At 33.3% G+C, this 12,723-nt stretch overlaps 1 protein-coding gene across 1 annotated transcript in view; it reads left to right on the top strand.

Moving 5' to 3' along the window:
* The window catches only part of TRHDE (thyrotropin releasing hormone degrading enzyme), a 412,025-nt gene extending 401,739 nt beyond the window's left edge, over positions 1 to 10,286 (top strand). The window contains exons 18-19 of the mRNA XM_007195005.2: positions 2,023 to 2,104; positions 7,347 to 10,286. Of these exons, the coding sequence (XP_007195067.2) occupies positions 2,023 to 2,104; positions 7,347 to 7,490 (226 nt within the window). The 3' untranslated portion in view covers positions 7,491 to 10,286. The remainder of the gene's footprint in view (positions 1 to 2,022; positions 2,105 to 7,346) is intronic.
* Positions 10,287 to 12,723: the final 2,437 nt, after the last annotated feature.

Below are 12,723 nucleotides of genomic sequence, written 5' to 3'. Positions count from 1 at the left end.
ATCCATTTTGAATTTATTTTTGTATATGGTATAAGAACATAGTCCACTTTCATTCTTTTATATATAGTTGTCCAGTTTTCCAATACTATTTATTCAAGAGACTGGTTTTCCCCCATTGTATATTCTTGCTGCCTTTGTCACAAATTAATTGACTGGATGTGCATGGATTTATTTCTTTTCCACTGATCCACGTATCTGTTTTTGTGCCAGTACCATATGTTTTTATAACTATATCTTTGTGGTATAGTTTGAGGTTAGGGTGTGTGATATCTCTAGTGTTGTTCTTCTTTCTCAAGATTGCTTTGACAATTCAAGGTCTTTTGTGGTTCCACACAGATTTTAGGATTATTTGTTCTAATTCTGTGAAAAATGCCTTTGGTATTTTGATGGGGATTGCACTGAATCTGTAGATTGCTTTAGATAGTATGCACATTTTAACAATATTAATTCTTCTGATACATAGCACTGTATATCTTTCCATTTAATTATGTTGCATTTAACTTCTTTCATCAGTGTTTCATAGTTTTCAGAGTACCTGGTCTTTCATGTTCCTTGGTTAAATTTATTCCCAGATATTTTATTCTTTTTGATGCAGTTGTAAATGGAATTGTTTTCTTGACTTTTCTTTCTGATAATTCAGTATTAGTGTATAGAAATGCAGCTGATTTCTGTATATTAATTTTGTTTCTTGCAACTTTACTGAATTCATTTAGTCTAACAGGTTTTGTTTGTTTGTTTGTTTTTGTAGAGTCTTTAGGGTTTTCCATACAGTATAATGTCATCGGCAAACAGTGAAAGTTCTACTTCTTCCTTTCCACTTTGGATTCTTTTTATTTCTTTGTCTTGTCTGTTTGCTGTGGCAAGAACTTCCAATACTATGTTGAATACTATGTTGAATAAAAGTAGCGAGAATGGGCATCCTTGTCTTGTTCCTGATCTTAGAGGAAATGCTTTCATTTTTCACCATTGAGTATGCTGTTAACTGTGGGCTTGTCATATATGACCTTTATTATGTTTATGTATGTTCCCTTTATACCAATTTGTTGAGGGTTTTTATCATGAATGGATACATAATTTGTTCTCAAGTTCTTTATATAGTTGTATTATGGGCATGTCATAGGAGGAGGTGAGTTCAGGGTCTTTCTACGCAGCCATCTTGATCCTGCCTCCAGTTTAGTCTAGTGTACTTTTTTTATTTCAAAGAGTATGATAACCTGTGATAGGTACCCTTAACACAGTAGACAATAAATGAAATGAGAAATCTTTCCAACTCACTGATACATAGTGTTCTTTGCCTTGGGTCATGAGTTAATTATGCTTGTGGCACAAAGATTATGACATTCAAATGAACAATTTGATGTTTTATTTTAATACTCACATGAGAAAATGCTAATATTTGGGGAGCATTTTTGAGAAATTTGGCTCAGTTTCTAGGAATGAAAAAGGATAATGCCGATGTCAATTTTGACTGACCAGACCAAAGGATCTGTGTGACTTACTGCTAATACCCAAGTTTTTCCTGCAGTTCTATTTCTTTTGGTAAGATCCTTCTTCCTTACAGTGATCTAGGTTGCTTTAAAATGAAAACTTTTAGGGAATTCCCTGCCAGTCCAGTGTCTGGGACTCTGTGCTTCCACTGCAGTGTTCGATCCCTGGTTAGGGAACTAAGATCCCGCAAGCCACGGGGTGCGGCCAAAAAAAAAAAAAGTAAAATTGAAAGTTTTAAAATGTTTCTTTCTCTGGCTTTATATTGGAAATATAATAGTAATTCCTAAATATAATTTTAGAGGGCTCTCTTTAGACCTCTTTGAAACACTGTGAGCCAAATCAGGATACATTTGATGGCATCCCATAGCCACGGCTCTTTGCACCTCCCTGACTCCCTAGGGAAATGGCCTTGAATAGCACTAAGACAACACAGGTCACTTGGAGCCCTTGAGAAGGGTTCTTTAAAAATATGTGTAGTAGTATTTCCTAAATCACTGCCTGCTTTAACATTAAGACTTTTTTTAATCTTTCAAGGTATGGAGAAGCATTGTTTTTGAATTCCAAACTTATCAGTGGAGTTACAGAATTTCTTAATACTGAAGGTGAACTGAAAGAGGTAAATATTTTAAGATGAGTTCTAATGCTTTGCTTTTATAAACATATGAAATTATGCATTTACTTCAACCATTTCTTTCCAATAAAGTCATACCCATTCCTTTGAAGTGCGTGCCCGTGCGCACACACACACACACCCATGCTAAAGACTTTACGCCATTCATTATTTGCAAAGGTATTTCTAACATATTAGTATTGAATATTAAATTCCCGTGAGAGGTGATTGAATGCAATGATTCTCAAGTTGGGAGACTCCAAATACACTCCAGAAATCTTTGATCCAATCAGCTACCCCTCTATTGACTCTGTGAACCCAGTTTGGGATCCTTGGAACAAAAAAACTGTCCTGTCACAATGACTCAGTATTTGGATACAGAGGACCAAGGTTGCTATTGATGTACAGAACTTGAGATTCATTACTTTGTGGTCAGGTCTACACAAAGAATGATAATTGGATATGGTAATAATGCTTCATGCTATTTGGTTTGTTAAATGGAATAAATTCATACATTTGGACGGAAGTGTGTCTGGCAACATATATTGATATTAATAGTTCGTTTAAAATTCTGCTGGATACAATCCCAAGAAGTGAATTTCATTGATGAAACTGAACTTATTTTTTAAGGACTAGTGTCCAGTTTGCAGAGTATCTAACATTTTCTTTTTTCTCTGTTTTATGTCTCTGGAAATTTAAACCAGCTAGTTTCGTGACCATTAATTCACATCTCTAATAGTTAGGGGTATGAAATGGGGGGTGGGGTAAGTAGGTAGGAGGAAGGAGCAAAATATCGGACTGATTAAAGTGAGTTGGGCTTCAAACATGTATTGCTTTTTAGTCTGCTGCTCAACTCCATTATACAATATAGCTGAGATTTGGCATTGAGCATCACAGTGTCCTCAGCTGTCACTGACAGAATGCCCGATGCTGTGACCCAGAGCTCATCCCATTGAGCAGGATTCTCCAGAAGCATCCACCCTGGCACCATCCCTAATATCTCCTAATATTGTCCAATTTTGTATGGTCATCCCCCACGCACTCACTTGGATTCTTTCACACCATGAGCTAAGCTAAGCTAAGTCTCTGATTGTAATATTAGATTTGAATTCAATTTTTATCCCTATGTGTGTTCCCAACGCTGAAGAATTTGAAAGCCCTAGCACAGGTTTTACTATATTTTTTATTTTTAATAAAGGAAGCTAAAAGGGAAGGAATTCTTTCATATCCATAGGAAAGAGAAAGAAAGAACAATTAAGCTAATGAGTTTATGTACTTAAATGAAGTAGTTTTAATTCTTTGATTTTACATTCAATAATCGGAATGAAAGACTCATTTAGTGACAACCTGTGCAGTCATTGAAGTGAACACAGAAGTGAAAGATCTCTCCTCTCCTCCCCTCTCCCCTTCCCTCCTTTTAGCTCCCTTCCTTCTGCCGTCTTCCTCTCCCCTTGCCTCTCTCCTGTTCTCTCTCCCTCTTCTTCTGTTCTCTAACTCTATCTTTCATGTTTTCCTTGCTTCGGTATAATACCCAGCTCATGGAAAACCATCTGTTAAATGGACATTTAAATTGATTTTATCATATGATGGCCATTTTGCTTTACATATTTCACTTGCATATTTAATTTTTTACACTTGAATTAATTGCCATTTGAAATGTTCCAAGATACCCCTATAATGAAAGGTGCCTTTTGAAAACTGAAACTCAGCTGTGGCTTTTATTCCATTATCTGCAAAGCAGCTAACTTCACAATACAGGCTCTCTGTAGCCTGAGTGATGAATCCCTTCATGACACAGATGCTTGCACTGACTTTCTAGTTTACCAACTGCTGCCTGAGGCTTTTCCATACTTTTATTACCTAATCATCGACTGTAGGATTGTGGACCACTATTGTTGGGTGGGAGGGGGGTTAATTTGTGTTGCCGATAACCCCCTTCCATAAATATAAAGGAAATGAGGAAGTTTCAGTCTCATTTTCCCATAACCAATGAGCCTTGTAAGCATAAAAACCAACATGCTCCCTTTGGATATAGCATATTCTTATTTTCAAAAGTTTATAGATCAAAAGTGAATCGGCATCTTTATGAATTCTGAAAACTAATTTGAGATTGTAATGATCCCCATCAACTTTAGGGGCATTCAGCAGAGACACTTACATTGTTCTATGGTCCCTTCCCCAAAACGACATTCTCGTACCTGAAACTGGCAATTTCCTTCTAATGACATAGCTCTAGCAATTTGAACAATATTTCTCCATGAAACAGTACATCACTTCCTTAATTTTAAACTAATGGAAGTACAACCTCATGAAACCTCAGAGGCCCTTGCCATTTTTCCATACTAATGCCCGTTCAGCAATCCTCTTCAGCACTCATTTTTTTGGCCTCTTGAACCCTATATACAACACTGTTGTAAAGAAACATAGATCCTGTGCATTACAGACATCCCATTTACAGTTTTAATGTTGAAAATATAAACCTCATAATCAGGCAATAGCTAATTCGATTCATTTATATAGTTACTAAGAGTATATTGTGTGCTGTACTTTACAAATTATTTTGTGATGTTTGGGGTCTAGAGTATCCTAAATCAAGAGTACTAAATACTAAAATGTTTTTTAATAGAGAAATTAACAAACATGTCTAGAAATTTTATGCTAAGGAGAACAGGGCAACTCTGACATCTTACTAAATGTTATTTTATAAAAATGTCTAAACTTGCAACATTTTCAAATAAAAGCATAAGATGGCATAAATATTTAGGAAGCACAATAATAAAAACTAATAGCAGCAGAACATCTACCAAAGAGCTGCCAAAATAAGCAAACTGGAATGCCAAATGCCTTCCATCTACTCCATGCCCTCTAAAGTGAGGCAGGGGTCTGGAAGGTGCTGTGATCGTGCCCCAGGACCAGTCAGATGGCTGCTCTGACCACAAGTTCGCCAGAAGGGTTGTGGAGCAGTATGAGGCATAAGATCAATTTATGACAACTATGGAAAGTGGGCCACATGTGTTCTGATGAATAAGCTACTCATAAGATGCATGTGAGTCACCCCAAGCTCTGTGAGCTCACAACGGAAGTATTTAGTGCACTTAAATAGTGATTTAAGGAATGAATCCCTAGAGAAGCCCCAGTTACATTTTCTACTGAGAGTTCTCTTGCAGGATAATCTGACCTACTATCTTTGTGTCAATAACACATTCATAGTCAATCCCATAGTTTGCCTTTGAGGAAGACTTAAGGGTTTTACTTCATGGTTCAGGCTGGCTTTCTACCTCGGCAAAAGGCCAAGAGCATACTGCACAGAGTCAAAGCTGCCAAAGGGTCATTTATCACTATCCAGCATATTCAGTGTCTACCTAGGAAAATATGTAACAATGTGGAACATAGTTTAAAAGAAGTAGATGTAACTTTTTTTCCTGATTGACCTGTATTATGTAAATAACGCCACTGTAATGCACAGATGTAATGTACAAATGTACACTGTAATGTACATATTTTTGTAATAAATTAAAACGCAAAATTCAAAATATAGATCAAAATGTACTATTTGTTGCTTTAGGAATATAGATTGAATGACTCTGAACATAAATATGTAAATACAAATGAATCACTGGATTAGTCAGTTAAGTTTAAAAATATGATTCAAATGCTTTCACTAGACTTCCTTTTTATCTATGTGTACGTGTCACAGGTATATGTGTGTGGCACAGTGCCTAGAATATTGAAGGTATTCAATAAATTCTAGTCTTTCCCTTCATCCTCTTTCTTTTGTATGTGTAAATCTGGTCAGGTGTCAGATCAGTTTTAAGGATAGCGCTGATAAATCTTTGTTACATAATACATTGAATATTTTGCATGTTTCTTATTAAAGCATAGTGAATTTGAAGTCTTATAAAGAACATAGCTCTGAGATATGGTTATCCACTGCTAATGCTGCAGGGCACCAGGTTTTGTAGGAAAGTAGAGGATAAACTTGGAAAAAAACCATCAGTATCATGTAATCAAAGTAATATTGTCATAAACAAACCAAGCTACCCATGAACCAATTTCTAGATTAATTCAGAAAGGTATAATTAACTCCATTTTAATGACTCCCCTGCCTCCATATCTCCCTATCCCTGAGTCAAGCTTGATGACATTTCTCTCCTGGCATATTCTCCATGTGGTGCCCACCATGTGATGAATCACACCCCACACTAATTACACGGTATAACACTTCTGTGTTGCAAGTTGATTTTTCACATTTGTCTATTAGCATTGCAATTGTTGGTTGGTTGCCAGTTTCTTAAGACATATCAAACAGAGAGAAAAACTGCTAGTATTTAATCTTGAAATAAAATCCTTGAGCATTCCCAGAGTATGTGGACTCTCTAGAGAAAGTCTTCTATCCGTAAAATTATGACAAAACATTTAAAACTTATAACTTTTAAATTAAAGCTCAAATTCTCTAGCTAAATGAATCGACATTCCTCCTTCATTCTTTCTAAATCTAGTTACTCAGGTGATTGCAGTGTCATTTATCATCCAGTTTTCATAGCATCATTACTTTGTTTTCCACCGCCCAATAATTTTGATATTTCTTTGCTATCAAAGATAGTGTCAGGCACTCATACTATTTATTTAGAGAAGATGAATAATTTTCTCTCTAAGCACAAAAAGTTAACTTTAATCCTTATATTCATTGTTAAGGCTATTTAGTACATTAGATAGCTTTGTTATTAGAACTAGTCTTTACCACAATCCCATCAACCTATTATGAAAAGACAAATTAAATATGTCTTTTAATATTTACTTATGAAACAAGAAGCTGAATTTGGAGCTATTTAAACTGTAATGTCCACTCTTTTTTTCCTTTCAGTTCCAAAAGAAATTACATTACACCTAGTGGGCACAATCTGTTTTATTGCATTTCATTACTAAGCTCACTCCACATATTAATATACCTTCTGTAGTGACTGTGACACTTTTCTTCAAATAGATTCTTGTTTATATGTGTTGGACATGAGTTCTTTTGAAGACATGTGTATTTACCATTTTTAAATTATATTTTTTATTGAAACAGTAGAAATACAATATTATGTTAGTTTCAGGTATACTATATAATGATTTGACATTTGCATACATTATGAAATGATCACCATTATAAGTCTAGTAACCATCTGCCCCCATACAAAGTTATTAGAGTATTATTGACCATATTCCTTATGCTGTCTATTTACTATTTTACTATTTCTATTTCCAGCTAAGGAACTTCATGAAGAGCTATGATGGAGTAGCTGCTGCCTCTTTCTCAAGAGCCGTGGAAACTGTCGAAGCCAATGTACGCTGGAAAATGCTTTATCAAGATGAGCTTTTCCAATGGTTAGGAAAAGCTCTGAGACACTAATGTGTGTCTCTTAAAAACAATTCGACTCAGAATTTTGTGAGAAGACCTGCTTTATGTGGAATGAGGAAAATGGCCAGATTTTCAGTGTTAACGTGTGGGAGGAAATTTTTTTTTTAATTTTTGGTTTTGGGGGATTTTTTTTGTTTCATTCATTCTGTTTTGTTTCTCTACTGGGTGTTCTTCTCTAAAGAAACTCTTGCAAGTGAAACTAGTCATGACTGCTTCAGCTATACATTCCTCACTGTACAGGACCAAATATGATAGTGGTGCATGTTGACGTTGCAGTCAGTATGGAAAAAACATATTCAGAATATTTTGTGCATGGCTGTATGGTCCTGCCTGTGTTCTAGCATGCTTATTTAAAATGTCCAATGTTGTATGTGAATATATGTTACATCGGGATTGACATTATGCAAAAGCACAAAGATTATCTGTGACAATCAGTGATGCAATGACAGAAAAACTAAAACAGGGAATTATATTCTTAGTCCTGGGCAATGTGAGAAGTGAAATAGCCCTTCAAGTGATTGGTGTCACTTATTTCAGCACTTGGATTGTCTTGCAATGATTATTGTACTGCTAACTCATTTTCTTTGAGTTAAAGCTGTGTATACATTAAAAAACGCATATAGATAGTGTATGCATATGTATATGTACATAGGGAGGCCCCATATGTATATAGTATGTTGTACACTGCATTTGTGCAAAGACTCTCTTCAGCTCAAAGAAAATTTATCTCTTTTTATAAACATATGCAAACTTTGAAAAGGCTTCAAAGAATTTATCTCAACACTATCCTTCCTGACAATTTCCTGACTAAATTTCTCAACTGTTATAGATTTTTTCATCTACTTCCTGAATGGTCTATTCTATACATAAAAATGAATTTAAACAAAATTTATGTACAAACGCTCTTCTAATTTTCCTAAGTGGCAACCTCACATCGTAAATATAGATTCTGTCATCATTTTGGTCCAGCTTCCTATTGGATAAAACAGTTATGTATACTTAATGATTATCAGTGCTGAGAAAGTGTTTCTTTTCCATCTTCTTTGTTTCTCCATCTCATGTTAGGTGGTGCAGAGAGTTAAAAACTCTTCCTGTGTGTTGATCTTTGTGTGAATCTAATCTCCCATTAAGCGACCATACCTCAAATGGATTCTTATGACCTTTGATGCCAGGTGTGCCCATTCGTTAAGATGAAAAGTTTCTTTTCTTGAGCAAAGCTTTTCCTTTAGTATTGACAGCTCTGTTCTACCTGGGAATTTTGAATAGTCTTTCCCTGGCTGTTATTATGTAACACAAGTGTTTTTAAATGGTATTCTCACACAGTAGGCCAGCTCTCCAAACATTGCTTAGATGCTCAAAAACGAACATATTTTAAGTTTACCATTATGAAATGCCGATACAATTAACTGTACATAAGCCAAATGCTTGTGGACCACTTTATGTTTTCCTGAGGTTTTCCACTCCTCTACATCTTCTTGCAAATCATTGAAAGAAACGTTCTAGCTCTAATAGTCACTGAACATTGGGAAATAAAGTAGGTATTTTAGAAACTGGAGCCATAGATTTATTATAGGTTTGTAGTAAAGAGGAACAATTTAATAATCCAAAGAACAAGTATCACCTAAGGTTGAATTTTATCTTTTTAGCAATTAATATCTATTACTCATACCTAAATTTTTCAGCCCTTCAATTAATATATGAATTTTAAATACTCTATGTGTTGTTAATAACACAGAGTAATGCTTAGTATAAAATCTAAAAGTCATGCCACCTATCTGAAGTGATGAAATTTAATATAATTTCAAATATGTGTGAAACCCTTAAGGGGTAAGTTCTGAAACATAACAATAATAAAGATCACACTGTCATGCAGGTTCAAAACATGTACTGTATCACCATTGGATTCATGTAATAGAAAAGATAAAAAATTAGAGGTGGATGTCTTGTTTTGTGTCGTGGATTACTGAAAACTCTTAATAGTTGTGACATTCTTTTGAATGAAATCACCATTTCCAGCTTTGAGTTAAAAGGGCTTTTATAGTTCTTTTTTCCTCTGCACTGCTAATAATCTTAATCTTCTTTCAGTATTTTAGTGGCCTTGAACAACTGGTTTAGCTATGATGTCAAATCCTAAGTGTATAATTATGTGCAATGTTTAATACCTCATATAATACTTGTTCAACAGTATAGTGGTATCAATGGCATTGAGATGGAATTTTTGTTCTCCATATTTTTCAATAATTTATCCTTTCCAATGTTGAAGATTATATCAGGCATTAACATTTTTTAGTTGTTTAAATAAGTAATATTTTCAAAACAATAAAATGACCAATGACATCTCTTGGAATATTCTGTAAAATGTAGTTAAGTTATAAAATTCTATTTTCTGCATAGAGTTTTTATCTTTTTTCTCTTCTTTGTCTGTTTTACAAATCATACACATGCATGAAATAACAAATAGTTGAAAGTGTCCAAAATCTAGGCTTAAAAAGTTACTGTGCCATTATATGTACAACAGCAAAACTTGGTTTCAATTAGGAAGGACTAAATATTTACTGAATATTTAGTAAATATTCTGAAGCATTAAATATCTCTAGGTAACCTGTAAATAAAAAGTTTTCCCCATTTTTACACATTTTCCCTTAAAATTTTCCTATAATCTTTGAAGTTTTTTTACATATGCAAGCACAACCTCTAAGTCTAGTATCTACAATGCTAGGTTTATTCTTCAGTTTCAATAACATGGATTTTACCTGGGAGTTAAACTCACTTTGGTTTACATTATTTCTAGGATAATTATATCATAGGACTGAGAATTTTTTGATAGTGCAACTTACAAATATTATAACAGTAAAATCTTACAAGGTTCCTAAGATTATACCATATATTTATAAACTGCATTTAATTTTCAAAGAACTTTTACATATGCTGTTTCATTTGACTCCTCTCGAAAACATAGTAAATTATATTAGCCCTAATAGTCTGATGAGAAAACTGAGACGCAGAGTAGCAACATGAACTTTTTAAAATTACATGACTGTTGTTTTGGGAACAATTACAATAACTTGAGATCTTCAAGAAAACCTTCCTACAACTAAAATAGAAAGACATGTTTGAAATACCTCTATCAGTTGCATTAATTGGAGATTTTCCAAATACCAGAAGCAATATCAAAATACTGATTAAATATATCTACAATAGTTACATTATTTTTAAAAGTCTGTGTTTCTAGTTTGCATAATGTCAAACAACTGGAAGAAATGTTAATCAGCATTCACTTTGGTCAGCATAAATAGCCAAATACTGGGACAAAAAATACAGCCCATTGATAATAGTTTTCTTTTTTTTAATATTTTGGTGAACATTATTTAAATATGACCTTAAAATACTGACAATTTGCTTCATTTTCCACACAGATTTCTCTGATAAACTTTGTAGTAACAGATGGTCAGACCACAGATAAAATGATGCCCATTTAAATCAGTGAAGGTAATATTCAGTAAAATGTTTATAAATCTGTGCAGACTAAGTTATGCAAAAACCATTTTCGTGCAACTGTAGTACTATATCAGATGCAGTAAAGGGATTCCTAAAGAAGTTTACAATAATATATTTAATTCAAATCTATTGGCTATTAAATTTTAAGGAATTTTTTCTAAGAAGTCAGAAACCTAAAATAGTTTATTCTCCTCAATATACCCATGAAGAAACCACATATACTTTATTAAAGAAAAAGCTCATATAATGGGAAATTAGGATTCCCACACCTGTTTTTTTTCCTTTATCAGAGACCATAGCTGAATTATTATCATTTGACACTGCTAATTATGTACTGACAGAATTTAATTAAACATTTATTGAGCACCTTTTATTTCACAAAGCACTTTTTGAGAGGAAAGGAAGGGATGAACAAGGCTTAAAGGAATTTACATCACAATAAATGAAACAAACATAGAGAAATAATGAACCAATAAGGGCAACATGAAAGATAATTACATACTACAAAAAAGGAACTAAATAATTTTTAGGTATAGATAGTATTACACATTATTTTTGTATACTCATTCTCAAAAGATTTGTCGTACTTCAGGATAATTCTCACTGTTTGTTTCACAGCACTTAATTGTGTAACATTTAGAAAGTATAATAAAACCACATAGTTTAAACTTTTATAGTTGGAATATAAATTAGAATAGAATTTATCTTCAAGAAAAGTTGTTTGAGCATTTTAATAATATCGGTAAGTTGTGGAAAAATGTTTAACCTACTTATGTAAAAGTAGCTCAAGTTTTCTAAAATGGTTTTAGCATACTGTTTGTATATTCACAATGTGTTAATTTTAAGTTAATCATATATTATTAAAAACAGGTTCAACAATTCTTATACAGTACTAGGCAATAATGTATTTGTTCAAAATGGTATATGTGAACTTTTGAGTATGAAAATGTCATTGCAAAATATCCTGGAATTCCAAAATTTAATTACATAAGAGTAACTTTCAGTTCAATTGCTTTGAATTAATAAGGTCTTTTTTAAATTAAAATATTGAGTTGGCCAAAAAGTTCGTTCGGATTTTTTCCATATGCTTGAAAAACCTGAACGAACTTTTTGGCTAACCCAGTATTTTGTTTAATATGCATTGTTTATGTTCAGAAAAAATCAAACAAAAGGGTACTCTAGTAGCTTTTATTTTTATTTTATTTTATGAAATTTTACTTTAAAGTCTAGAAAAAATTGTCTTAAATATTAAAAATAAACAATTGGTGAAAATATATGTTCTAATTTTATGTATACTGTATATGAATTTTATTTTTAAAATAGGTTTTTCACAAATAGCCCTACTGGTAGGCAGTATAATTTTACCCAGATTTTGAAAACATAACACTTTACAGGATTTTATGTTGAATATTTGGTACTTTAAGGATAGTACATTGAAAATGTTTATCTTTACACATTCCCAGTTCATGTACCAATCCACAAAGAAAAAAGAAAAAAGGCCCATTCTTCATTTTAATCAGAATTAATTTTTTGCGCTGTATTAGTTAAATGAGTTATAATATCGGGAAAGTACAAAAACTTGAGTGCCTCCTAAATGCTGGGCGTTGTGTAGGTATCATCTCATTTAATAACTCTGTGAAATACCATCAGTTCCAAATCACCAGTGAGGAGACAGAAGCTAAGAGTTGTAATGAGCTTGTGTAACTGGTGGTAGGTTTTGGCGAGA

The sequence above is a fragment of the Balaenoptera acutorostrata genome, chromosome 11 (genome assembly GCF_949987535.1).
Source record: "Balaenoptera acutorostrata chromosome 11, mBalAcu1.1, whole genome shotgun sequence".
NCBI classification, from domain to species: Eukaryota; Metazoa; Chordata; class Mammalia; order Artiodactyla; family Balaenopteridae; genus Balaenoptera; species Balaenoptera acutorostrata.
This window is presented reverse-complemented; position numbering and strand designations above follow the sequence as displayed.